At 44.9% G+C, this 27,872-nt stretch overlaps 1 protein-coding gene across 1 annotated transcript; it reads left to right on the top strand.

The window, feature by feature from the left end:
* Window positions 1–1,371: 1,371 nt before the first annotated feature.
* On the top strand, window positions 1,372–26,902 carry Far2 (fatty acyl-CoA reductase 2). Its single transcript, XM_048366884.1, has 11 exons — window positions 1,372–1,584; window positions 6,823–6,998; window positions 7,974–8,153; window positions 9,302–9,479; window positions 10,877–10,921; window positions 12,084–12,202; window positions 13,802–13,869; window positions 15,031–15,202; window positions 20,074–20,203; window positions 24,240–24,367; window positions 25,578–26,902. The coding sequence occupies exons 1-11, from the start codon at window positions 1,396–1,398 to the stop codon at window positions 25,738–25,740; spliced, it is 1,548 nt and encodes a 515-aa protein (XP_048222841.1). The 5' UTR covers window positions 1,372–1,395; the 3' UTR covers window positions 25,741–26,902.
* Window positions 26,903–27,872: the final 970 nt, after the last annotated feature.

A 27,872-nucleotide genomic window follows, 5' to 3' on the forward strand; every position in this document is an offset into this window, starting at 1 on the left:
AGCTTTATGGGCAGACAAGGCCCTGGAGGTTCCCATTCTCCAGTAAGTGCCCCTTTTTGTGGCAGCCATAGTCTGCATGTGTTCCCCAGACCCAGGGTGCTGTGCCCCGGTATGTGAGCTTGAGTGGCTGTGGCCGCCTGAGCCCCAGCACTGCGATCCGGCCTCCTCCGTCAGCCTCCTCTAGGGCTCCCCACAAGGAGCGGCACTGCAACCCTGGTCCTGGTCAGGGAGAGCATGTCACAGACACTCTGCCCATGGCCCTGTGAGGGGACTCGTGTCAATCATACCAACAGTATCTCTAGGTGAAGCCGCAATGAAATCCTGATCACATCCTATTTTTTGATAGCTGTCTCACATCATAAAGAATGGCCATCATCAAGAATACAAATAACAAGTGCTGGCAGGGATGTGGGGACACAGGGGGCCCCCCTGCACTGTGGGTGGGAATGGAAGCTAGCGCACCCACTGTGGAAGGCAATATGTAGATTCCTCAAAAAGTCAACAAAAAACTATGCTTATGATCCAGCCATACCATCCAAAAAATTACAAGTCAGGATAAAGATTTGCATACCCATGTTCACAGTTTCAGTATTCACAATAGCCCAGTTACAGAAACATCTCAGATCAATCACTCACTCAATTGATCAGTCAGTAGAGACACACATATATACACATCAGATTGGAAGTTTACTCATCCATGAGGATGAATTTCATTATGTCATTTGCAGGAAAATGGATAGACCTGGTAAAAAGACTTTAAGTCAAGCTCAGAGAGACAACAGATGCATGGCTTCTCTCATAAGTGGAAGTTAGGTCTAAATTATAAACATGTATGGAAACATATGCAGAGTCATATACATACATACACAAATTAATAAATTGTGCATGGTCTACACCCAAAGGATTCCAATGGTGTAACTCCTTTGAGCAGCTAACTTGCAGTCTAACAGTACCAGGAGGCTGGAACTTGAGGGAGTGAGGTCAAGGTGGTGGTGGGGAGGGGGGGTGGACAGAAAGGAAAGCAGGTGAGTGCACATGTGCACATGTGTGAACATATGAACCTGGAACTGGGTGACTTGGGAGGGGGGATGGGGGAGAATGATGGGAGGGGTGACACTGATCAAATGCATTGTACTCATCAACTGACATGCTGAGTTGAAACCCCTTTGTACAACTACTTAAAGATAAACTGGAGAGCTGTTGTGCCTAGAGCTGCATGCGCCTGCGCTCTGAGTGCACTGCCTGCTGCAGGCCTTTTCCTCCTGCACCAGCTCTTCTGGAAGCCTCACCTCGCTGCCAGTGACCTGGAAGTGGAGAAGCTCAGCTGCTGAGCACTGTGTTTCTCCCGCTCTAGGAGCATCGTCTGGGATCTGCCAGCACCAGCAAGGAGGCAGCATGTCCATGATTGCAGAGTTCTACAGCAACAAGTCCATCCTGCTGACCGGGGCCACGGGCTTCCTGGGCAAGGTGCTGATGGAGAAGCTGCTGCGCACCAGCCCCGACCTCAAAGCCATTTACATCCTCGTGAGACCCAAGGCGGGCCAGAGCCTCCAGCAGAGAACGTTCCAGATCCTCAATAGCAAGGTGAGCCCTGCAGGCCTCGCCGGTCACAGCATCAAGGGGAGCAGAACCAGTCCCCGAGGCTCCCACAGAGTCCCAGGCCTGGAGGAGGGAGGAGAGGCACTCTCCTCAGCGGAGAGCAGGGGAGATAAGGAACACTCATTCACTGAAAATTGTTCAAAGCTATGGAAAATGTAACAAAATTTACAGTTTATTTTAATTTTTAAAATGTTAAAAATAGGGCTGGGGATATGGCCTAATGGCAAGAGTGCCTGCCTCGGATACACGAGGCCCTAGGTTCGATTCCCCAGCACCACATATACAGAAAACGGCCAGAAGCGGCACTGTGGCTCAAGTGGCAGAGTGCTAGCCTTGAGCGGGAAGAAGCCAGGGACAGTGCTCAGGCCCTGAGTCCAAGGCCCAGGACTGGTGCCAAAAAAAAAAAAAAATGTTAAAAATATTTGCTCCAAAAATTAACAACTAAAACACTGCCCGTGGCTGTATGGACACTCCAGAAACTTCCTGAAGTACTCACTACAGCTGAAGGGTCTAGAGGCCACAGAGACCATGGAGGTAAAGATAGCACTGATAGCAAGGGGCCGGGGCGCACACCTGCAATCCTAGCTACTGGGGTGGGGGGGAGGTTGAGAGCTGAGGGACAGTCCACGGGACTCTCATCTCCAATTAAACCACCAAAAAGACAAAGAGAAGCTATGGTCAAATGATACAGCACTTGCCTTGAGCAAACTAGCTCAGAAACAGCACCTGGGCCCTGAGTTCAAGCCCCAGAACAGGCAGATATGCACACACACACACACACACACACACACACACACACACACACACCTAGAAGTGGAGTACGGCCTAAGTGGTAGAGCATTAGCCTTGAACACAAAAAGCTCAGGGACTTGCCAGGCACTGGTAGTTCCCACTTGTAATCCTACACCTATAATGGGGCAGCTGAAGTCTAAGGATCATGGTTCAAAGCCAGCCTATGCAGGAAAGTTTAACCAGCTAACCATAAACACTGGAAGTGGTGCTGTGGCTCAAAGTGGTAGAGCACTAGCCTTGAACAACAGAGCTCAGGGACAGCGCCCAGGCCTCAAGTTCAAACCCCAGGAGAGGCACACAAAAAAAATGAATAAATAAAACAAATGAGATGGAAAAAACAAGCCTTTCCTTCAGAAATGCAGAATTGCAGACAGCAAGCAGGAAAACTTTGCCATAACCCTGAGTTGTGTTTATTAGGAAATCCTATTGACACAGGCTAAGCAGACCCTCTCAATTCCTTACATAGCCTCCAATGAAGAGGGAGCCTCTCTTTTGACAGTCATTTTTGGGGGTTGTCATTAATGGCTCCAGCCTTCTGGAACCTTCTGGAAGGTTCTTTCTTTTTTTCCCTCCAGAACTGTCAGAAGGTGGTGAGTATTGAGGAATGTGCTCTTCTCCTTCTTACAGCTTCAGATTTCATTCTGGAGGCTGGGAACCAGTCGATGTGTTCAGGTTTAAGGGTAGGTTTGCTGTTTATTTGCTGCCAGTTGATTAGTTCATTTGGTGAGTAGAGTTTAAAGTGGACATTATATGACAGAGAAAAAGCACATGATGACCTGCCAAGGGCTACATATGTAAGATCAACAAGTTGTGACTCTTTGGGATTATTTAGAGACTCACAGCTAGGTAAAGAGGTCTGGTTTTCTACTTATCCACTTCCTTCACCCCTTCCTCTACCTTATCTCCCAAAGCTTTCCCTTAGGTATTGCATTTGTGCCCAGACTAGCCTGGACCACAATCCTCCTATTTATGTTTTCTAGGTAGTTAGGATAACATGCATTTCCCAGCTATTGGTTCAGATATGGCCTCATTAAATTTTTATCTGGGATGCCCTTGAATCTTGATCCTTCTAGTTTCTGCCTTCCAAGCAGCTGAACTACTTGAAATAGTGTGTTGTTTACTAGCTACCAGTACTAACTACCAGTATTGTAATGAAGCTACATGAATATAGAATTGCTGTTATTTTAAGAAAGGCTGGATTAAATAAATTTTTACCTTTAGGGATTTTGTTTTTGTTTTTGTCAGTCATAGGACTTAAACTCAGGGCCTGGGCACTATTCCTCAGCTCTTTTGCTCAAGACTAGTGCTTTATCACTTTGAGCCACTTTGCCACTTCTAGTTTTCTGGTGGTTAATTGGAGAGAAGAGTCTTGCAGCCTTTCCTGCCCATGATCCTCAGCCTCCTGAGTAGCTATGATTATAGGAATGAGCCAAGAGTATCTAGTTATTTTGTTTATATAGTATATGTTTATAATTTAAATTAAATGTATTGTCAGTAGTGTCCCTTATGTAAAGTAGCTGGAAAACTTTTTTGGCTGTAGTATTAGTGGTCAAACCCAAGGCTTCACACATGCTAAGAAAGTTCTCTACTCCTGAGCTATATCTCTACCCTTCTTTATAAGGTAGAAAACTACTTAAACACTCAAGTAGGGGCAAGGGCATGACTCAAGTGGTACAGCACCTGCCTAGTAACCACATGGCCCTGAATTCAAACCCCAGTACCACCAAAAGTGAAGAAAAAGAAATATGAAAGCAGTCTAGGCCAAGATTGTATTCCTAACCACTTTTGAGGCCAGCCCAATCAATAAAAAGTTGAGTGTAGTGGCATATACCTATTTCCCCAGGTGGATTGAGATCCAAGTTGACCCAGCCATAAATGTGAGACCTTATTTGAAAATAATAAAAATGCCAAGAGCTGGTGGCTCGTGCCTGTAATCCTGGCTACTCAAGAGGATGAGATTGGAGGATTGTGGTTCAAACCCATCCCAGGCAAGAAAGTCTGTGAGATTCTTATCTCCAATTAACCAACAAGAAAATTGGAAGTAGAGTTGTGGCTCAAAGTGGTAGGGTGCTAGCCTTGAACAGAAAAGTGCCTGCCTAGCAAGCATGAGGCTTGTGTTCAAACCTTACTACCACCAAAAAAGAAAAAAAAAGAGAAAGATACATACAAATAATGTAATTAGATACCAGATACAACGTGTTTATCATGCAGGTTCCTAAAAATATTTTCTAAGTAATTTTATAGACTCTAAATAAAACTGCCTTTTAAATGTTAAAAAAATAAAAAATAAAAAAATAAAGTGGACATTATACTCACTAGATGGTGCTCCACTCTTAAGCCACAATCCATCCCTTTTTTGCCTGAAGTATTTTTCAGCTAGGGTCTTGTAACTTCCCTCTCCCTCCAGATCCAGATCTGGATTGTGGTCTTCCTATTGATACCTTTTATTCACCTAAGACTACAGGCATGTGCCACTATACCAGGCCCTAGAGTCAGTTGTTGGTTGGCTCAGAGGCTATGGAAGAAGGAAAGCCCACAGTTCATGCACATAGTGGCAGATTTCACAAACGAGAAACAGAAATGAGAAGATCCATAAAGAATTATGTATTTGGTATAGAGTTAGATAAAAAGAGATAACCTATCATGTGTTTAACTTATTCATTCAATTATTATTTGCTGGATATACCTACCTACTAAGTTTCTTCTTTCCTCTCTATCTTTCTCCCTTCCTTCCTTCCTTCCTTCCTTCCTTCCTTCCTTCCTTCCTTCCTTCCTTCCTTCCTTCCTCTCTTGTTTTCTGTTCATTTTTAAATCCATTGGTCATACAGAACCAGAAAACTGGATTTCTTTTCTTTTTCTTTCTTTTTTGCAAGTCCTGGGGCTTGAACTCAGGGCCTGAGCACTGTCCCTGGCTTCTTTTTGCTCAAGGCTAGCACTCTACCACTTGAACCACAATGCCACTTCCAGCTTTTTCTGTATATGTGGTGCTGAGGAATCGAACCCAGGGCTTCATGTGTATGAGGCAAGCACTCTACCACTAGGCCACATTCCCAGCATCCTGGATTTATTTTCCTATCTGTGACTTTTTAAAGTACTTTATCCCTCTTAAAGAGATTTACCAAATGTAAGGGAAAGGGTCTGAATTAATGGCAGGTGTTCTCTCTCTCTCTCTCTCTCTCTCTCTCTCTCTCTCTGTCTGTGTGTGTGTGTGTGTGTGTGTGTGTGTGTGTGTGTGTGTGTGACTTCACTCACACTTAGCTTTTTCCCTCAAGGCTACTGCTTTGCCACTTGAGCCACAATACCTCTTCTGGCTCTTTTGCTAGTTAATAGGAGATAAGTATCATGGACTTTTCTGCCTGGGCTGGCTTCAAACTCCAAACCTCAGATTTCAGCCTCCTAAGTAGCTAGGATTACAGGCATAAGCCACGAGTTCCTGGCTCAAGTGTTATGCTCAGAGGTTAAAATCAGGTCTTATACTAAATACTAGTTGCCTTTTATGTGACAGTGAAAATCCATAGAATTTTAGCTTTACTCCTTAAAGCTTGCTTGATTTTTAATTTTTTTTCTAATTATGTTTGCATTGCTAAAACATCTTGTACATCTGAGCCAGTTAACCAAAATGCTGGCTTTCTGGGAAAGGATGATAATTTTGTTTGAAAGCAATTATTTCAATAGAAATGGAAATTATCACCATTGTAAACATGAAACTGGTGGGAGGCTCATACCTGTAATCCAGGCTACTCAGGGAGGCTGAGATCTGAAAGATTATCATTCAAAGCCAGCACACGACAAACAGGTCTCCATCTCAAAATAACCAGGGCTGGTAGTATGACTCAAGTGGTAGAACACCAGCCTTAAGCAGCAGGCTGAGCAACAGTGTGAGTCTCAGAATTCCAGCCCCTGTGTGGATCAAGGTCAGATGTGTTCAAAGTACTAGCCTGGCCAGACACCAGTGGCTCTTACCTGTAATCCTAGGAACTCCGTAGGCCAAAAATCACAGTCCAAAGACAGCCCAGGCAGGAAAGTCCATGAGACTCTCATGGCCAAGTAGCCACCCAAAAAGGTGGGAATGGAGCTGTGGTTCAAGTGACAGAGCATTAGCATTGAGCAAAAATACTCAGAGACAAAGCCTAGGCTACCCTGAGTTCAAGCCTCAGGTACTGGTACAGCATGTATACACACACACACACACACACACACACACACACACACGATGCACAGGCTGTTGGTTAGTAGAACTAACCTTTTTGTTGACATAAAAGGAGCCGGAATGATTTTATGTACCTGACGGGAAGCAGGCGAGGCTTGAGTGGAGAAACACCTTCCCTGGGCGATCCAAGAGTGGCCACACAATCCCACAAGGCCCAGGCCGCCAGTGGAGGCGATGATAAGGCCGTGCTTTTTGCACATGGATTTCTGTTGTTGTTCCAGCTCTTTGAGAAAGTGAAAGAAGCATGTCCTGACATTCACGAGAAGATCGTGCCAATTTCTGCCGATCTCAACCACAGCGACTTGGGCCTCAGCAAGGAGGACCTGCAGGAGCTTCTGTCCTGCACCAACATCATCTTCCACTGTGCGGCCACCGTGCGTTTTGACGACAGCCTGAGGTGAGGCTCCTTCCACATGTGCTGCCTTGTGGCCACCTGTGTGCACCTGCCTGCATGTGCCTACCTGTGCGTGCCCTCTTTCACATGCCTACCTGCCCGCACCTACTTGTGCGTGCTCGCCTCTGAGCTGCCTGTCTGCCTGCACATGCACCTACCTCCATGCGTGCCTGCATGCGTGCCTGCTTGTGCACACCTGCCTGCCTGTGCACGCCTGCCTCCTCGCACACCTGCCTGCATGTGCCTACCTTTGTGCGCCTGCCTGCACATGGCCAGTTTCAGCACTGTTGTAAAAAAAAGAAATCATAACTACAGTGGCAGCTCTGAGCATCATGGTTCAAAGCCAGCCTGGGCAGAAGTGTCCATGACACTGATTTCCAAAGAACCACCAAAAAGCCACACGTGGAGCTGTGGCTCAAGTGGTAGAGTGCCAACTTTGAGTACAATGCTACTGGACTACTACCAGAGAGTGAGGTAAACATGAAGATAGAGTAGCTTCATGTATTTCGTATGGATTGTCTTTAGAAGCATTTAATAGTTTATTTAACAATCATTTTAACCATTGTTTAGCAATAACTTATTAAACAGTTACTTAACAGTTTAAGCTTATTAGTTTACCAATTCATTTTTACTGTTTGAAATGAAACTCATAAATTCCTCAGAATATTTTTTGATGTGTGTATGCTTGAACTGGGACTTGAACTCAGGGCCTTGCACCCTTGCTTAGCTATTTTGTCCAAGGCTGGTGCTCTACCACTTGAGCCACGACGCCACTTCCAGTTCCCTGGTGGTTCATTGGAAATAAGAGCCTCCTGCCTTTCCTGCCCCGCCTGGCTTTGAACTGTGATCCTCAGATCTCAGCCTCCGGAGCAGCCGAGATTGCAGGCCCTGAGGCTCTTCCCGTCTTCGGACGAGGAGCCAGGGAAGCTGAGCCGGGGAAGCTGAGGCCCGCTGCGTCTCCTGCCTCTGCCTCTGCAGACATGCCGTGCAGCTGAACGTCACGGCCACACAGCTGCTGCTGCAGATGGCCGGCCAGATGCCCAAGCTCGAGGCCTTCATCCACATCTCCACCGCCTTCTCCAACTGCAACTTGCAGCACATCGACGAGGTCATCTACCCATGCTCAGTGGAGCCCAAGAAGATCATTGACTCCATGGAGTAAGCTGAGGGAGTTGGGGGAGGCCGGGTGGGGAGGGAGTGGGGCGTGGACAGGAGGCGGGGCCTGGGCGGGTCGTGGGTGGGGCCGAGGCATGGGCGGGGCCAGGGCGCTGTCCTGCTCTTTGAGTCTTTGGATTCCTCATTAATAAAGTAAGTGAGTGGGACGCTTGGAAGCAGCTTCAGAGCCACCGGGCCGACCCATCGTGAGACTATTGTCTCCAGCAACAAGCTGGAAGCGGGGCTCACCTGACAGAGTGACAGCCTGGAGCCAGAAAGCAAAGGGACAGCGCCCAGGCCCCGAGCTCAAGCCCTAGTACTGACACACAAAATATATGTTATTTTTAAAAAATGAGAAGTCATTCCTTTACTAACATGTATAGATTTTTATTGTCATTATCCCTTATTAGATTATCTATAGCAAGTATTTGCATTTCCATTGTACAAGATTTCCATTATAAGTAGTCTAGCAGGTATAGTAGTGTGTGCCCATAATCCCAGCTACTTCAAAGGCAGAGGCAGGCAGGAGTGTGAGGCCAGCGCAGCCAAGCCTGTCTCAAACACAAAATAAAGGGTGAGCTAATGCAGGCGTGCTATTCAGTGTGCACTGTGTGAAGAGCGGACTGTGTGGCTCATGAGCAGGGCTGGTGGGGGGGGGGGCGCCTGGGGCACAGCAAAGGAAGGGGCGACAGTGTCCAGAAAGGAAATGGACTGATTTCCTGACTTACGAACTGGTCACCTCTCTATCCAACACCTTCATAGTAACAGTAGACTTACATTTAAAATATAAAGAATTAAACACGTCGTTTTATGTAGGAGACTTGAGCACCCATTGGTTTTAGCGTCTTCTGGGGCCTGGCTCCAGTCCCCTGAGACCCTGAAGGCCGTCCCCTCCTAAGATCAGGGCGGCCCTGCGTCCCCTGGCCACCCGTTGCCTCTGCTGGCCCCTCACTCAGGCCAGGGCTCCACACACATTGTAGTGGAAGGAACTTCTCAGTTCTCCAGTCAACTTTGATGGGAAGGTGCTGGGGCTGGCGCTGGAGCCTTGCGCCTGCAATCCCAACTCCTGGGAAGGCCAGAACCTGGGGACCGCGGTTCAAAGCCAGCCTGGGCCGGTACCTGGTCCCCAGCCCTCCCCTCCGTCCCTGCAGGTGGCTGGACGACAAGATCATCGAGGAGATCACCCCCAAGCTCATCGGGGACCGGCCCAACACCTACACCTACACCAAGGCTCTGGGGGAGATGGTCATCCAGCAGGAGGGCCGCGGCCTCAATGTGGCCATCATCCGGCCATCCATCGTGGGCGCCTCCTGGCAGGAGCCCTTCCCGGTGCGCCCTCCTCCCCAGGGGCTCCTCCGGGGCAGCTCGTCCTCCCATCCCTCCTCCTTTCCCTCCTCTCCCTCCACTCCTCCCCCTCCCCTCCCCCTCTCTTCTCCCTCACCCCTCTCTTCTCCCAACCCCCTGCCAACCCTGGCTTCTCTGGATTAAGAGCTGAGCACAGCAGAGCAAATGGGAACTCCTTGTGTGATGGCTCCGTTGGGAGTGCTCCGACTGCTCCTAGCAGGAGGCTGTGCCTGGAGTCCCAGCTCCTTCGGAGGCTGAGATAGGAGGATCACAGTTCAAAGTCAGCCTGGGCAGGCACACTGGAGAGAATCTCATCTCCATTTAACCACCAGAAAGCTGCAGGTGTAGCTATGGCCCAGATGGTAGATTGCCAACCTTAGACAGAAAAGACCCAGGCCCCAAGTTCAGGCCCTAGGACCAGCACAAATAAATACTACTCTGACTTCCCTAGGGTTGAGTTGGAGATCTTAATTCTCATCTCAAATTTCCCATCTGTTCATGACTTGTGCTTCTCATTATCACTGCACTGCCCCAGAATGTTCTTCACGGCCAAATTGAAAGTATTGTAACTGCCCCAGGAGCCACAGGCACAGAACTCGGCTTTCTTCCTGAGGGAACATTTCACACAGTTCCACTCTGGCTTTTGGCAGGTTCGCTGGAGAGAAGAGTCTCACAGACATTTCCAGCAGGCTGGCTCCCTCCCTCCAGACCGCAGCCTCCTAAGTAGGGTTTCAGCATGAGCCAGCAGAGTGAAGGGTTCTGTTCAGAAGAGAAAATCAGACCCTTGAGGGAAAAAAGTATTTCTGATGAATTTGTTAGACGATTATGGTAGTAAGACAAGGCATAATGATCATAATAATCATCACCATCATAATAATCCAGGAAGCCACTCATACCTCAGATCATGAACATCATTGCTGGCAAGATTTTTATTCTTGCAGCCCAGTTAAATGTTAAGATTTGCCAGTACTTTGTGTCTGGTGCTATTTGGGTATTTAGATTTAGTGAGTAGTCTGCTCTGTGGTCTCAGCAGTCTCATCAACATCTTAGCAAGAGTGCACTGCAGCCAAGCCCAGTGGCTCACGCCTGTAATCCTAGCCACTCAGGAGGCTGAGATCTGAGGATTGTGATTCAGAGGTTCAGAGCCAGCCAGTGCAGGAAAGTCCATGAGACTCTTATCTCCAATTAGCCACCAGAAAACTGGAAGGGACACTGTGTCTCAAGTGGTAGAGCACTAGCCTTGAGTGAAAGAGTTCAGGGACAGTGCCCAGGCCCTGAGTTCAAGCCCCAGTACAAGCACAAATATATATAATCACTACAGCTATTGTGGTTACTACTTTTCTGAAATGTGTAACTGATAGAAATTTCCCTTTCTTTTTTAGGGTTGGGTTGATAACCTGAATGGGCCCAGTGGAATAATCATTGCTGTATGTATAACGGGGAGGAGATAACTGTTTGTAATGTAGTAGAGAAGGAATGACTACAGTCTCCTGGTCTTAAACTTCATGAATCAAAAAAAAAAAAAAGAAACACTATAAATGTCACTGTAGTAACAATTAGAGCAGTGTATCTTGATTTGCCACTGCTTTTATTCTGTGAGAGCTTCCATATCTGCTCATACACTGAAAAAAGGTGATAATTGCAAAGTTTTAGTCTTTCAAAGAGTTTGAACATTGAGAATTTTCCTTTCCTTACCACAAAATGGGGGTTATTTCTGTTTTTCATTTGGATTTTTTATTTTGTTCTTATTTGTTTGTTGTTGTTATAGGCTTGAACCCAGGGCCTGGATGCTGTCCCTTAGCTTTTGTGGCCCATTGAGTACTGGGCCACACCTCCACTTCCAGCTTCTTGCTGGAGATAAGAGTCTTAGAACTTTCCTGCCTGGGCTGGCTTCACACTGCAATCCTCACATCTCAGCCTCCTGAGTAGCTAGTGTTATAGGCGTGAGCCACAGCACCTGACAGGAATCCTTAATTCTTAAAATACCTTATGAAGCCAGGTGCTGGTGGCTCATACCTGTAATCCTAGCTACACAGGAGGCTGAGACCTGAGGATTGTGGTTCAAAGCCAGCCTGGATAGAACGTCCATGAGACTCTTATCCCCAATGAACCATCAGAAAACCAGAAGTGGCCCCATGGCTCAAAGTGGTAGACTGCTAGCCTTGAGTAAAAAGAGCTCAGGGACAGCGCCCAGGCCCTGAGTTCATGATTCTTATGAATTAATTTTTCAGGTGTGAAAACCTAGTCCTGGTGTTGATTCCTTAATTAAGTACATTGATTTCTCCCAAATTTGAGACACTTAATTGCCTAAAGAAATCTGGTACGCAGTAGTGTTCATGGAAATGTTGGCTCTTGCTATAAACTTGACAGACATCACACAGGAATTTAGGAAGCCATAAGTCAAAGTGGCTATTTTCCTGACAGCGCTGGTGCTAGCTGTAGAATTTCAATTTAGCCCTAGCTAGGTTTAATATTTAATATCATGGCTTCATATTAAATACTATGGTTAAGTTTAATAGTGTGGCTTCATGTTATTCTGGCACATATTTAATGTCATGGTTCGATGTTTTCTGGCCTCATCCTGCGAAGGCTGGAAAAGGGTTTCTGCGGTCAATCCGTGCGAACCCCAAGGCCGTGGCTGACGTGATTCCGGTGGACACGGTAGTGAATCTCACCCTCGCTGCAGGCTGGTACACGGCCGTCCACAGGTGAGTATGCGAGTGGCCAGCGGGGATGGGACCATACATTGGCAAAGTAAGGGGGGTTTGTTGCAGAAGACAGCAAAATCGACAGTGTGTTTGATTCAAGATTTTTTTTTAAATTTTTTTATTTTGGCCAGTCCTGGGCTTGGACTCAGGGCCTGAGCCCTGTCCCTGGCTTCTTTTTGCTCAAGGCTAGCTACTCGGCCACTTGAGCCACAGCGCCACTTCTGGCTTTTTCTATCAAGGTGGTGCTAAGGAATCGAACCCAGGGCTTCATGTATACAAGGCAAGCACTCTTGCTGCTAGGCCATACTCCCAGTCCCTTGTTTCAACATTTTATGTACTTGCCCATATGCTATCATCTTTGTATTAGGTTGTATAACTGTTGCTTAGGTTCTGCTTTGATCCTTAGGTAATATACCATAGGAATCATTTAAGCGATAATATTTTATTTGTGTATTTAATTTTTTTGTTTTGGGTTCTTTTTGTTTGTTTGTTTGTTTGTTTGTTTGTTTTTGGTGCTGGTCCTGGGCTTGAACTCAGGGCCTATATGCTGTTTCTGAGCTTTTTTTCTTAAGGCTTCTGCTCAACTACTTGAGCCATGGTGCCACTTCTGGCTTTTTGGTGATTAACTGGAGATAAGAGTCTCATGGACTTTGCTGGCTTTGAACCCTGATGCTCAGATTTCAGCTTCTGAGTAGCTAAGATTACAGGCATAAGCCATTGGCACCTGATTATATAATATTCTTGATAACCAAAAAAGCTTTTCTTTCCAATCAGTTACCTAAAAAACAGATTCCTTTTATAACTCAAAAGAGAGGAAAGTTGATGAAATAACAGGATATTTTGTATTTATTCAACTAATAAATAAAATAATGCATAGTATTTTTCATTTGTTGTTCTTGGTAGGTGCCAAGCTTAAATCACCACATGTAGGAAAATAGCCAAATATAAGTGGTTTGGGAAGTAGGGAATCAAGTGATAAAACACTAGCCTTGAGCAAAAGAAAAAAGAAAGAGAGAGAGAAAGAGAGAGAGAGAGAGAGAGCTGGAGGCCCAGAGTTCAAGCCCCAGTACCAGCACAAAAATAGTGACTTCTGTATTCATCTGTAAATGATACACAGAATTAAAATGTTCTTATGTGAACTAAAATACATGTGCTCTACAATGTGTCTCACTTGTTTGCTGGCTTACATGAACACACACAGACACAGACACACACACTTTTGCTTGTCTTTTTCCATTTTGCGTTTTAACACAAAAAAGGATTTGAAAATGGAATGTTTCACAGGTTGTTGTATTCACGATTTGTACCTGTGCTGGTACTGGGGCTTGAACTCAGGACCCGGATGCTTTCCCTGAGGTTTTGTATTCAAGGCTGGCACTTCTGGTTTTCTGGTGTTTAATTGGAGATAAGAGTCTCATGAACTTTTCTGTCCAGGCTGACCTCGAACCTCAGATCTCAGCCTCCTGAGTAGCTAGGATTACAGGCCAGAGCCACTGGTGCCCAGCTGAGTTGCACTGTCTTAATGGTACTTTCTCTTCTCTGTCTTTCACGCCCTCCCCATTTTGTTTTAATTTTTCTAACTTTTATGTCATCCTCCAGACCTAAGACAACATTGATCTACCACTGTACATCCGGGAATCTCAATCCATGTCAATGGGTCAAGATGGGTGAGTGCTTTTGGCAGTGGAACTGCAGGGCTACGAGTGCTTATCTCAGGGGGAAAATTAGAATGACTCACAGAAATTAAAAGCTAATGAGGTAAAACAAAAACAACAGGTAGAGAGACAGTACACTGGAGGTCTATTATCCTACCCCTACTTAGGAGGCTGACATACAGTGGTCGTGGTTTGAAGGCAGCTTAGGAAGGAAGGTCTGTGAGACTCTTATCTCCAATAAACCAGCAAAAAGCCACAAGTGGAGGTATAGTAGAGCAGCAGCATTGACTGGAAACACTAAAGGACAGCACATGGGCCCTGAGTTCAAGCCACACAAGAAAGAGCTGGTGCTGGCAGCTCACACCTGTAATCCTAGCTCCTCAGGAGGCTGAGATCTAAGGATGTTGGTTAAAAGCCAGCAGACAGGAAAATCTGTGAGACTCTTATCTCCATAAACCTTAAAAAGGCTATTCTGGAACTGTGGCTCAGCGGTAGAGCACTGGCCTTGAGCATAAAAGCTTAGGATAGCACCCAGGCCCGAGTTCAAGCCCTGGGACCAGCCAAAAAATAAAAGAGAGGAAAAAAAGTAATTGTAACTTATAAATTGTTATAATTCACTAGAATGTACTGTGGTATATGAAAGAAAGAAGTCAATGGAATTGTGGTATAAAAGATAAAGGGTCTTCCCTCATGGTGTATTGCAAAGAATGTGAAATGACCAATGGCCAAGGAAATTTAGGAAATCAGAAGATAGTACTCTTTTGTTCTTGAGTCATAGCCCCCTCACTCCTCTCTTGCATGTTTGAAGCAAGTGTAAGCTTGAAAGTAACCAGTGCCTAGAAGAAATTGCTTTTCTTTCCCCATCAGTCCTGGGACTTGAACTCAGGGCTTGGTGCTGTCCCAGAGCTAAAGGCTAGCACTCTACCACTTAAGTCACAGCTCTACCTAAGGCTTTGTGGTGATTAATTGGAGATAAGAGTCTCATGGACTGTCCTACTCAGGCTGACTTTAAATGAAGATCCTCAGACCTCAGCCTCCTGCATAGCTAGGGTGACCTGCATTCTAGCAAATCCTCAGTTGTTTCTACTTGACAGATTGCTAATGCCTTCCAATAGAATGGGCTGGTAAGCTTTAAGGCTTCACACTTTTTCTATTCCCCACTCCTGCCCCCAGGATTCCAAGTCTTGGCAACCTTTGAGAAAATCCCATTTGAGAAAGCTTTCAGAAGACCATATGCTGACTTTGCAACCAATAGCTTCACAGTGCAGTACTGGAATGCCGTGAGCCACTGGGGCCCGGCCATCATCTATGACGTCTACCTTCGACTCACCGGAAGGAAACCCAGGTGAGAAGCCAGGTCTATGGGGCTGAGGGAGGCCTTGCATGAGAGACATCGGGGGTCATTAGTTCTCCCTGAAGCCCATGGTTGAAGGAGACAAGCAAGTCACATCCACATCCACAACATGAGGAACACAATAAAACCCCAGTAATGACAAGCAACAAACCACTCTTTCCCTCAGTGCTCTTTATAATATAAAAGAGTGTGTGTGTGTGTGTGTGTGTGTGTGTGTGTGTGTGTGTGTGTGTACCAATACTGGGACTTGAACCCAGGGCCTTAAGGGCTGTCCTTAAGCTTTTTTGCTCAAGGCTAGTGCTCTTCCACTTTGAGCAACAACTCTGTATCCAGTTTTTAGTGGTTAATTTGAGACAAGAGCCTGCTAGAGTTGTGTACTTGTGTTGGGTTTGAACCATGATTCTCAGATCTCATCTTCCTGAGTAGCTAAGATTTTAAGTGTGAGCCACTGGCACGTAGCTTCAAGCAAATTTCTTAATGTTGATTTCCTTTACCTGGGTACAGATGACTTGTGCCTGTAATCCCAGCTACTCAGGAAGCTGAGATCTGAGGATCATGGTTAGAGGCCAGCCCGGGGAGGAAAGTCCATGAGACTGTCATCTCCATTAACTAACAACAACAAAAAAGCAAGTGGTGCTCTGGCTCAAGTGGTAGAGCACCAAACTTTAGCAAAACCAGCTCAGGGACAGAGCCCAGACCCTGAGCTCAAGCCTCAGGATGGCATGGAGGGAGAGAGAGAAGAAAGTGTGAGAAAGGAAGGAAGGAAGAAAGAGAAAGAAAGAAAGAAAGAAAGAAAGAAAGAAAGAAAGAAAGAAAGAAAGAAAGAAAGAAAGAAAGAAAGAAAGAAAGAAAGAAAGAAAAAAGAAAGGAAGGAAGGAAGAAAGAAAGAGAAAGGGAGGGAAGGAGGAAGGAAGGAAGGAAGGAAGGAAGGAAGGAAGGAAGGAAGGAAGGAAGGAAGGGAAAGAGAGAGAAAGAAAGTGAGAGGAAGGAAGGAAGGCAAGCAGGCAGGGAAGGAGGGAGGGAGGAAGGGGAAGGAGAGAGGAAAGAGGGGAGAATGAGGGAGGGAGAAAAAGGAGAGGGGAGAGAGGGAAGGAGGGAAACAGAGGCAGGAAGGGATGAGAAGAAAGGGAGGACAAAAAGAAATAAATGTGCTGGGAAATTTTAGAAAGCAGTCATTTAGATGAAGAGCAAATGAGGCTGTCACTGGGATTTTCTGAATAGGGGGCAATTTTAAACTTTACAATCCTAATGGTCCCACACAGGGCTAAGAATATGGCACAGTGAAGGGGGAAAAGCCAGGGAACAAGTGTGAACGAGGTCAGGAAGTGACGGGAAAAGATGGAGAGCACTGTGTCCACGCCAGTGTTAGGAACTCCACTTGATGCCACTGAAGAGAATAAGGTGCACTGGTGCCTGGGCAGCTCTGCTGCCATCTAGTGGTGGATCCTGGAACAAATCCCTGAACTCATTCTCACTCAACTCTAGTCACTTTTGTAATTACCTCAGGAAATTCTCCTCATTAAGAGTTAGGGCATGTAGCTAGCGCTGGTGGCCCATGCCTGTAATCTTAGCTACTCAGGAGGCTGAGATCTGAGGATCACTGTTAGAAACCAGCCTGAGAAGACAAATCCTAGAAACTTATCTCAAGTTAACCAGCAAAATGAGGATGAAGATGTGGCTCAAGTGGTAGAATGCTAGCCTTGAGCAAAAAAGCCAAACTAGAGGTTGGATACCAGTGGCCTCATGCCTGTAAACCAAGCCGCTCAGGAAGCTGTGATCCAAGCAAGCATCGAGATTCAAAGCCATCCAAGCAAGAAAGCCTGAGAATCTTATCTCCAATGAACAACCAGGGCCCCTCAGGGCCTGCTCACCTCCCTCCCTGCATGGGCCAGTCCTCTGAACTTTGTGCTCTCATTTTTTCCTATTAAGAACATCCATCCAGGTGCCAGTGGTTCATACCTGTAATCCTAGTCAAGAGGCTGGGATCTAAGGATCATAGTTCTAAACCAGCCCAGGCAGGAAAGGCCAAGACACGCTTATCTCCAATAATATTGCCCCCCAAAATCAGGTAGTGGAGCCAGGACTTAAGTGGTAGAGCACTCACCTTGAGCACAAAATCCCAGGGACAGCACGCAGGCTCTGAGTTCAAGCCCCAGGACTGGCACACATACACACAAAAAAAGCCAAGCAAGAAGACTGTGAGGCCCTGAATTCCAGGTCCAATATACTCTCTTCTTTCTCACATGCACACACACACACACACACACATGCACACACACAGAGGAGGAGAGAGAGAAAGAGAGAGAGAATATCAGAACATAAATCATATGTGAATATGATTTTTTAACTAGCCCCTTTAGAAAAGAGGAAGTTTTTGTTTCAGAACATTTTTTATCCATATTAAACTAATCCATGTTTTCAGGGAGCTCCTTTAAAGTACAGACTTCAGCTCTTAAGATTAAGAGAAAATTATATGACTGTAGGAAGACAATTTGAATGTGGCTTATTAAAAATAGATGGGCATGCCAGGTGCTAGTGGCCCACGCCTATAATCCTACTTAGGAGGCTGAGATCTGAGGATCTTGATTCAAAGCTAATTGGGCAAGAAAGACTGAGACTCATCTCCCTAAACCAACCAGAAGTGGAGCTGTGGCTCCAACTGGTAGAGTGCTAGCCCTGCACAAAGCAGCTCAGGGACTGCTCAGATCCTGAGTTTAAGCCCCATGATTTACAAAAGAAAAAAGGGGGGACAATAAAGAAAAAAACCAAGCATTGTAGGCAGGAATGCGAAAGTCTTCCAAGTAGGAAATTGATGGGGATAAAAAGAATTTAAGTTTGATGTGTAAAAAAGAAAAACAAAGTCAAGAGGGAAAACCCAAAGCAGTCTGTGTGTATTTTGTTTACTTGAAATTAAGTTGCATTGAAAAAGAAGCTGTTCTGTTTTCTGACAGAAATTTTTAACAATGACTTTTATGGAAGGAAAAGCTAAAATCCTAAATCCTGGGTTTGATACTGACAAATTGCAACACCTGAATCAGAGCCTTTGTCTTGTTGGTCTTGAACAATGAGTGCACAGACAGAGAAGTAAAACCACAATGACTTATAGGAGAAAAAGCTAAGCAGAGCTCCTGCTAGACAAGAGGGTGGCATGAGAGGGCACCACCTGGGGTGCAGTATGCAGGGCTAACATTGTGTCTCCAGGAGAGGGCTGTGACTCTCAAGATCACTGGACAGCCAGTGGGCCATGGCTGTCCCCAGATTCAATCAGAGGCTCCACAGTCCACATGAACTCTCCATGCACACTTTAGCCCCTCTGATTGGATACCCAGTTCAATGGTACAAACCTCTGAGGTCCAATCAGCTCAGTGTTCACATTGAAGTCTTCTAGAGGCAATGTTCCGCAGACTGGGCTGCAGCTATGGTAAGGATACAGAACCTCTCTGGGGACAGCCCCTGCCCTGACTGCCCCGCCAGGCCTTTTCTGCTCTGTCTCTGTGTGTCAGCAACAAGGCCTGGATTAATGCGGTCATGCTTTGAGACATTCCACCCAGGGAGCTTTTTTCTTCTACTGCTATCAAGAATGAGGTGACAAAATCAGTGCATAACTGCAGCGTGTTGCCATGTTTGCCATATGCTTAGTGAGATTTCTGGATTTGGGTGTTGGCAGGAGGGTGCGCATGCGCACATGTGTTCGCTAGTCCTGGGACTTAACTCAGGGCCTGGGCACTATCCCTGAGTTCTTTTTGTTCAAGGCTAGGCTCTACCACTTGAGCCACAGTGCCATTCTGACTTTTTAGTGATTCATTGGAGAGAAGGTTTAGGAACTTTCCAGACTGACTTCAAACCCAATCCTCAGATCTCAGCCTCCTGAGTAGCTAGGATTACAGATGTGAGCCACCAGCACCTAGTTGGGAGATAAATCTTTTAGCTCCTGTCAATTTTTCCACTCAATTTTCACTACCCTAAATGCATGAAGGTTCAAAACAATATGCTTTACTCATTCACATTAATATTTGACAAATCAATCTTTTAAATTGTCACATTCCTAAATAGGAATTGTACTCCTTTGGTTTTTATTTTTATTCTCCAAATTGCTGGAGTTTCATTCACTGTATATTTTAAGCTGTTCTCTGCAAATCGCCTGTTTTTCCATTTGTTTTCCCTTACTTGCAAGAGTTTGCATGCATCTCTGTACATCTCGCAGGAATTTTCATATATGTGGCTATACATATACATATTCATTATAAAAAGCCTTATAATACAAGCAGAGGTACATGTGTGGTTGGGCCCAGGAATGTGGATTTCGCAGGCAGACTTCTGAAGTTTGAATCCTAGTTTCAGTCACTTAGCCATAAAATCACGTCCTCTTTCTAAATTCCAACTTCTGCTACCATAGAAAGGGGATAGAAAGCATGGTGTTGGTGGCTCACACCTGTCATACAGTCTACTCAAGAGGCTGAGATCTGAGGATTGTGGTTCTGAGCCAGTCCTAGCAGGAAATTCTGAGATTCTTCTCTCCAGTTAACCACCAAAAAGCCAGCAGGAGGTATGACTCATGTAGTAGGGCACTAGTCTTGAGTGGGAGAAGCTAAGGGAAAGTGAGAGGCCCTCAGTTCAAATCTCAGTACTGGCTCAAAAAGATAGGTAGGTAGGTAGAGATAGATAGATAGATAGATAGATAGATAGATAGATAGATAGATAGATAGATAGATAGATAATCTGCTAGTCTTAAGAGATAATAGAAAGGAAGAGGCACCTGGTGGTATTGAGGTATCTGGCGGAAGTTCTAATGAGGAGCTGGGAAGAAGAGGGATACATCTCACCTGGCACTCTCAGTGACACTTCCTCCTCTCTGCTGTCAGGATGACCAAGCTCATGAATCGCTTGTTGAGAACTATCTCCATGCTGGAGTACTTTATCAACCGAAGCTGGGAGTGGAGCACCAATAATACCGAAATGCTGATGTCAGAGCTAAGTCCTGAAGACCAGAAGGTAAGGAGAGCTCTCACTTGGAATTTGGAATTATTTGACTTGTAAAGCTGGGGAAAGTGAAATCCCAACTACTCCGGAGGATAAAAATCTGAGGATCAAGGTTCAAAACCAGCCAGAAAAGTCCATGAGACTATCTCCAATTAACGACCAAAAAGCAAGATGCAGAGCTGTGGCTAGGGCTGTAGAGCCCTAGCCTAGAACAGAAATGCCAAGGCCCTGAGTTCAAGCCCCAGTACTGGCACAAAGGGAGGAGGAAAGGAAGAAAGGAACAAATGAAGCTTTGGTTATACAGTTATTTGTCAGCTAAGAAAATCAGGCTATGGGCTGGGAATATGGCCCAGTGGCAAGAGTGCTTGCCTCATACACATGAAGCCCTGGGTTCAACTCCCCAGCACCACATATACAGAAAATGACCAGAAGTGGCGCTGTGGCTCAAGTGGCAGAGTGCTAGCCTTGAGCAAAAAGAAGCCAGGGACAGTGCTCAGGCCCTGAGTCCAAGCCCCAGGACTGGCAAGAAAATAAAAATAAAAATAATCAGGCTATGTTTATCTACAATTACAGGAAACAAGTTAAATATAGGAAAGAGACCTACATTTTGGACATTGGTTAAATTTTCATTATTGTTCTGCATTCATATTTTATACACTGCAGTTCAATTAGTAAACTCTCAGTATTTATCTTTTGAGCAAGCCCTCAGTTCCTGTTAACCCATCTTTTTTTAAACTGCTGTTACTGGGCCTCGAACTCAGGGCCTCACACTCTTGTTTAGCTTTTTTGCTCAAGACTACTACTCTACCACTTGAGCCACACCTGTACTTCCAGCTTTTTGCTGGCTAACCAGTGATAAGTCTCATATAAACTTTCCTGCCCGGGCTGATTTTGAACCATGATTCTCAGCTACTCAGCCTCCTGAATTATAGGCATGAGCCACCAATAAATGTTTATTGAATGCCCAAAATATTAGACAAGCCCACTAATATTTAATCACTTCCTTCTTTGGTATATGACTGCTTCTTAGTGACTAATATTTAACAGTTATTTTCATATAAAAGAGCAAAATAGATAGCTCTAGAGAACTACTGAATCTTTAAGGTATCAAACTTAATTATATTAGTTTAATATTTTCTGGGTAAAAGGAAATAGTCAATCATAAAAAAAACAGGTGCAAGTTATAAAATAAACACAAGACATTCTCAGAAAGTAGTGTTCCTGGTTGTTTTTTGTTTTTGTTTTTTTGGTTTTGTTTGTTTTGGCCAGTCCTGGGCCTTGGACTCAGGGCCTGAACACTGTCCCTGGCTTCTTTTTGCTCAAGGCTGGCACTCTACCTCTTGAGCCACAGCGCCACTTCTGGCCATTTTCTGTATATGTGGTACTAGGGAATCAAACTCTGGGCTTCATGTGTATGAGGCAAGTACTCTACCACTAGACCATATTCCAAGCCCCCTGCACCTGTTTTAAAGAGGATAAACTTATAGTGGTAATTGGCTTTTAGGATCTGACAATGTCTCTTTTATTTGGTACAATCTAATCCTCCATCAAAGACTAGCTCTGTACAAAGAAAACAGTTTAATGAGGTCATACCCACATGCATCTTTTATAAACACCAAATAATAGAATTGCTATGAAATAAGAAAGACACTTTTAGCTTTTAAAATGACTATGAGGGCTGGGAATATAGTCTAGTAGCAAGAGTGCTTGCCTTGTATACATGAAGCCCTGGGTTGGATTCCTCAGCACCACATATATAGAAAACGGCCAGAAGTGGCGCTGTGGCTCAAGTGGCAGAGTGCTAGCCTTGAGAAAAAGAAGCCAGGGACAGTGCTCAGGCCCTGAGTTCAAGGCCCAGGACTGGCAAAAAAAAAAAAAAAACAAATATGAAGGAGCAGATGAATGTTCACATCTAATAATCCCAGCTACTTGGGGAAGGCCCAAGAGCACAGCCATATTCTGAAGGCTAGCTTTGGCAAAAAGTTCTAAGTAGAATTAACATTCTACCTGAAAATAAACAAAAGAAAACAAAAGTGGGGGGGAGTGGGGGCAGAGGCACAAGGCCAGCCAGAGCTGCCTGTGATCCTAGCTGTTCAAGAGGCTGAGATCTGAGAAGCAAGGCTCAAACCCAGCTCAGGCAAAAAAGCCTGAAACTCTTACCTCAGATTAACAACCAAAAAGCTGGAAGTAGCGGTGTGGCTCAAATGGGATAGCACCAGCCTTGAACAAAATAATAAATAAACTAAGGGACAATGAGAGACTCTGATTTTAAACCCCAGTTACTAGCACAAAAACTTTTTTAAAATTAAGAATGAACAAGAATTCATATTAAGGGCTGGGAAGGTAACTGAGGAGAGTATGTGGCTTAGCTTATACAAAGCTCAGGGTTCACCTCTAGCAGTCCTCAAAACAAAAATAAATTAATTGAATTTTGTTACTATTGAGGTGTATAGAGGTGTTACCATTTCACAATTCAGATGAGTACATTTCTCTTTTGCACAATAACACCCCTTCCTTCACACAAAATAAATATTAACATTAGAAAGTTAATTTGAGATAGGCACAGGTGGCTCCCACTTGTAATCTTAGCTACTCAGGAGGCTGAGACCTGAGGAACATGATTCAAAGCCAGCCCAGGCAGGAAAGCCCATGAGACTCTTATCTCCAGTTAACCAGCAAAAAAGCCAGAAGTAGAGCTGTGGCTTAAGTGGTAAAGCACTAGCTTTGAGCAAAAAAGCTAAGAGACAGTACCCATGCTGGTAGCACATGCCTGTAATCCTAGCTACTCAGGAGACTGAGATCTGAGGATTACAGTACAATGTCAGCCAGGGAAAGTCCATGAAACAACCACAAAAAGTGCTGGAAATAGACCTGTGTTTCAAGTGGTAGAGTGCTATCCTTGAGCAAATAAGCTCAAAACAGTGCTCAGCTCTAGTCCAAGCCCCAGGACCAGTGCCCCCATGTGCATACACGCACATGCGCGTGCACACACACACATTAACTTGGAAGTCTATGATTCTCTCATGCATTTAGCAAATATTTATTATTGAATGCCTCCTTTGTGCTAATATCATTTACTCACACTCAGCTGGGTTTTGTTTTGTTTGCTATTAAGATGAAAATCCTTCTTGTAGAAATTTAATCAAGTAAGTCTCCTCAAGCAACTCTCTTCAAACCACAGGAGGAAAATTCTGACAAGCTTTTAACAGCAAAATGATCAGAGTTCAAATGTTTAAGAAGGGAGGAAAGTGCGTGAAGGGAAGAGCCAGGTTTCCCTAGACAAACTCTCTGCTCAGTAAGGTTTAGAAAGCACAAGAACCTTTTTTCTTTTTTTGTGCCATAAACGTTTTTGTCCCAAAACTGGGACTTAAACTCAGGCCCTGAGCACTTGCCCATAGCTTTTCACTCAAGCCTGGTGCTCTACCATTTGAGCCACACCACTCTGGCTTTTTGGTAGTAAGAGATAAGGGTCTCTTGTGCTTTCCTCGTGCCAAGCTGGCCTTGAACTGAGATCCTCAGATCTCAGCTTCATGAGTAGTTAGGATTACAGGCGTGATTGTGGCTGCTTCCCGTCCCCTTTCAGGAGTCTCGTTCCTTCACCACCGGGCCCTGGCATTGTCAATATAAATTCTGCTATTCTTTAGGACTTTGCTTCCCAAGGTTCACTCTTCACCACACGAGCAATGAGAAAAGTGGAAGAGTCCACTGAGGGAACAGCTGTGAAGCTGAGGAGGAATGATGGGCTGGGATGCAACTCAGCGGCGAAGCACGGGCCTAGCAAGTGCAATATCCTGGATTTGATCCCTAGTAGCAAAAAAGAAAAGAACTAGACTGATATTGGTTCCCTTGAGCTTCCCTCATGATTTCCTAAATGCGAAGTGCTTGGGTCTGGCCCATGTTATTGTCAGTAAGCTTTGAAATAACAGCACCCGAATCTCCTCTTTGGAGGCAAGCCAACCTGTGTCCCAAATCAAATATTCCTTTCTGTAGAAGGTGCTTGCTCAGTAATCACCACCACTAATGTGATTCTGGCTCTCCCTCCTTGCAGATATTTAATTTTGATGTGCGCAAGCTGGACTGGTTGGAATACACTGAAAATTACGTCTTGGGAGTTAAGAAGTACCTATTGAAAGAAGACATGGCTAGGATCCCAGAAGCAAGGCAACACTTAAGAAGGTAAGTGTAATCAATGTAGGTGCTGATGGCTCCCGCCTGCCATCCTAGCTACTCCAGAGGCTGAGATCTTAGGATCACAGCTCAAAGCCAGCCCGGGAAGGAAAGTCAGGGAGACTCTTAACTCCAACTAACCACCAAAAAGCAGGAAATGAAGCTGTAGCTCAAGTGGTAGAGCACTAGCTTTTGAGTTTTGAAAAAGCTAAGGAGCAGTGCCCAGAGCCTGAACTCAAGCCCCAGGATCAACCCAAAGAAAAGAAAAACATGAGCCTAATCATTCCAGGGAATATTTCCAGAGCCCTCCTTCTTTCATCTGACCTTATACTACACAAAATTTGAGGTTAAGGGATTCACTACAATATAGTTTCCTTCAGATTTCACTATGCCCCAAGGAGTTCTTCTGTTTGTTGTGAGTGTTGTGTGTGTGCACCAGTAAAGAGGCTCAAATTTAGAACACTGCAGACTTCCATAGTTTGTGTAGTTGCTCAAGGCTGGCACTCTACCACTTGAGCCATCTCTCCACCTCTGGCTTTCTGCTGGTTAGCTGGCAACAATCTCTTGGATTTGTAGAACTGGGAACCTTAGATCTCAGCTAGTAGTACAGGTGTGAGCCACTGGCACCTTACCGGTTTTATTTTTACCACAGAAAATATTTAGGCTCAACAAAGGGAGTAGATCCCCCATGACCCCTGTGTAAACACTTGTTCCTGTCTTCTATCACACAGCAGCAGGACGCAGGCAGACCATGCAGCAGAACCTCCACCTCTGTACGGCTCTTCTAGTCACAAATCCAGAGGGACAGGGAATTGTAGCATGCAGGGAATGATAAGGATGGATACACAGATCACAGACAGGGAGGAAGCAAAAATCCAGGCTGAGAACTTCAGAATTTACTCTTTAGTTAATGGGAGCCAGAAGTTTAAGACATGGTCCAAACATCAAAGTACATTTTTAAAAGAGAAGCTGATTATGCTTGTAAAATAATTTCAAGTTGGGAAGAGGAGAAAGAACAAGTAGTCAGGGGAATGTGGTAGAAATATGATTCTCTAGTAGTAATGGTCTGGGAATGAGACATGAAGGCCATGAGTTCAAGTCCCATGCATTGTGCTACTTAATATAACATTTGTTGGGCAGTCAAGAGACATGTGCGCTTTAATATAGTACCGTCAGTTTCTGGATACCATGTTCATTTTGTGTCTGTTTTTCCCTCCAGGCTCCGAAATATTCACTACCTCTTCAACACAGCTCTATTTGTTATCATCTGGCGCCTTCTCATTGCCCGGTCTCAGATAGCACGGAACATCTGGCTGTTCATCGTGAGCTTCTGTTACAAGTTCCTCTCTCACTTCAGGGCCTCCAGCTCTCCCAAGGCCTAAGCACATGCAAGGACCACATTTTCTCTGGGTCCTCTCCTCAGATACCTCTAAATCAACCAACTGTGATTCTTCAGATTAGGAAATTAAGAAGGGACCAAAGCAGTCAAATGGTTATGCATTCATTCCCACTTGTTAACTGTATATTCTTTTTATTCCAGTGACAAAGGAAAGCTATAGTTTCTATATCTTCACATATTTGGGGGAGGGGAGCGAACCTTCTGAATTATTTCCTAACATCCTCCTCTAAGCTCTTGCATATTAAGCATGAAAGTGCCCATATCTCTCTGCATTTTGCTTACCTTTTTTTCCCGTGAGGATCAAGTCAACTCAATAGGCAAGGAAGACTTGGTAGAAAGCAAAATGAGACAAGGAAATGCCGTACTGGCCAAGGCTTGGTGGCTTACACCCATAACATTAGGTACTCAGAGTTCAAGGTCCAACTGGGTGGGACGTCAGTCCTATATAGTTTGTGATCCCAGCTATGTGAGGGGTGTAAAAGAGAGAATCACAGTCCAGCCATGTGAGGGGTATAAATGAGAGGATCACAGCCTAGCTATGTGAGGGGTGAAAATGAGAGGATCACAGTCCAGCTATATGAGAGGAGTACATGCAAGGATCACAGTCCAGCTATGTGATGGGTGTAGATGAGAGGATCACAGTCAAGCTACGTGAGGGGTACAGATGAGAGCATCACAGTCAAGCTATGTGAGAGGCGAAAATGAGAGGATCACAGTCTAGCAATGTGAGAGGCGAAAATGAGAGGATCACAGTTCAGCTATGTGAGAGGTGAAAATGAGAGGATCACAGTCCAGCTATGTGAGAGGAATAAATGATAGGACCACAGTCCAGGCTGGCAAGGCAAAAACTGGACCCCCTACCTGAAAATTAGCTTAAGAGGGAGAGAGAGGGGTAACTTAAATGGTAGAGCATTTGTTTAGCAAGGGGAAGGCCCCAAGTTCAAACTTCAATCACACCAAAAAAAAAAAAAAGTACGGCTTTTGTTACCATTCTGGAATACTAAGGAAAACAATTCAGAATCACAAATGCTGTAAGAGAAATAACCTCCCACTAGAAATGTCTTTCCTCCTTGAATTTTCCATGTTATACATCAGGGGCAGAAAAATGGGACTCCTATTTACCTTTTTTTTCTGGATTATATCCACTCTTTTTTTTTTTTTTTGGCCAGTCCTGGGGCTTGGACTCAGGGCCTGAGCACTGTCCCTGGCTTCTCTTTGCTCAAGACTAACACTCTGCCACCTGAGCCACAGCGCCACTTCTGGCCATTTTCTGTATATGTGGTGCTGGGGAATTGAACCCAGGGCCTCATGTATACGAGGCAAGCACTCTTGCCACTAGGCCATATCCCCAGCCCCTATATCCACTCTTTAAACCTATTAAAAAAAAAAAAAAGATGAAGAATTGTCAACAATGATGTTTATGAGAACTTAACTGTTACTGTAGTCAGGTATTCTCTATAGCTTATTATATGCTTTTAAGGCCTCAGAATTTCAACAACAATCAAAAGTTTCTAATCAATTTTTCTGAGGGCCTTCCTTCTTGCTCAACAGTGTTGCAAAGCCCTGATACTTTATTCCCCTCAGGCCTTGCAGAGTGGCTGTCAGGAGAAAGGCCTAGACTAGAATGTGTATGTGATTACATAACCCCAGCTTCTTACATCAAACTGAGGGGATCACTCTCTATGATCATGAGGATTACCAGAATTTTGTTCATTCCAGTCCTACCAGGGTAACTGTACAAAGCACGGCACAAGTGGATTTCATTACCTCTAAGTTTAGACAACAGGGTAATTTTTATTCTTCAATATTTTATACATAATACAAATTTTTTAAACTTTCTCTGTCTTTAGCTTTCTACATAACTGTTCCTTATTGTTTAAGAGATGAGGGTATGTTGCATTGCAACATGGAATATTATTAAAACCTAAGAGCTGAGGTCACACAAGCTGGTGACAATTAAACAGGCACAAAAGGCTAGTATAGAACAGCAAGTATCTGCCAGGTATGGTGGCGCATACCTGTCATCTCAGCCATAGAGAAGGCTGAGAGCTCAGGACCAGGCAGCAAGTCTATGAGACTCTTATCTGCAATTAACCAGCAAAAAGTCACAAATGG

The sequence above is a fragment of the Perognathus longimembris genome, chromosome 1 (assembly GCF_023159225.1).
Source record: "Perognathus longimembris pacificus isolate PPM17 chromosome 1, ASM2315922v1, whole genome shotgun sequence".
NCBI lineage: Eukaryota > Metazoa > Chordata > Mammalia > Rodentia > Heteromyidae > Perognathus > Perognathus longimembris.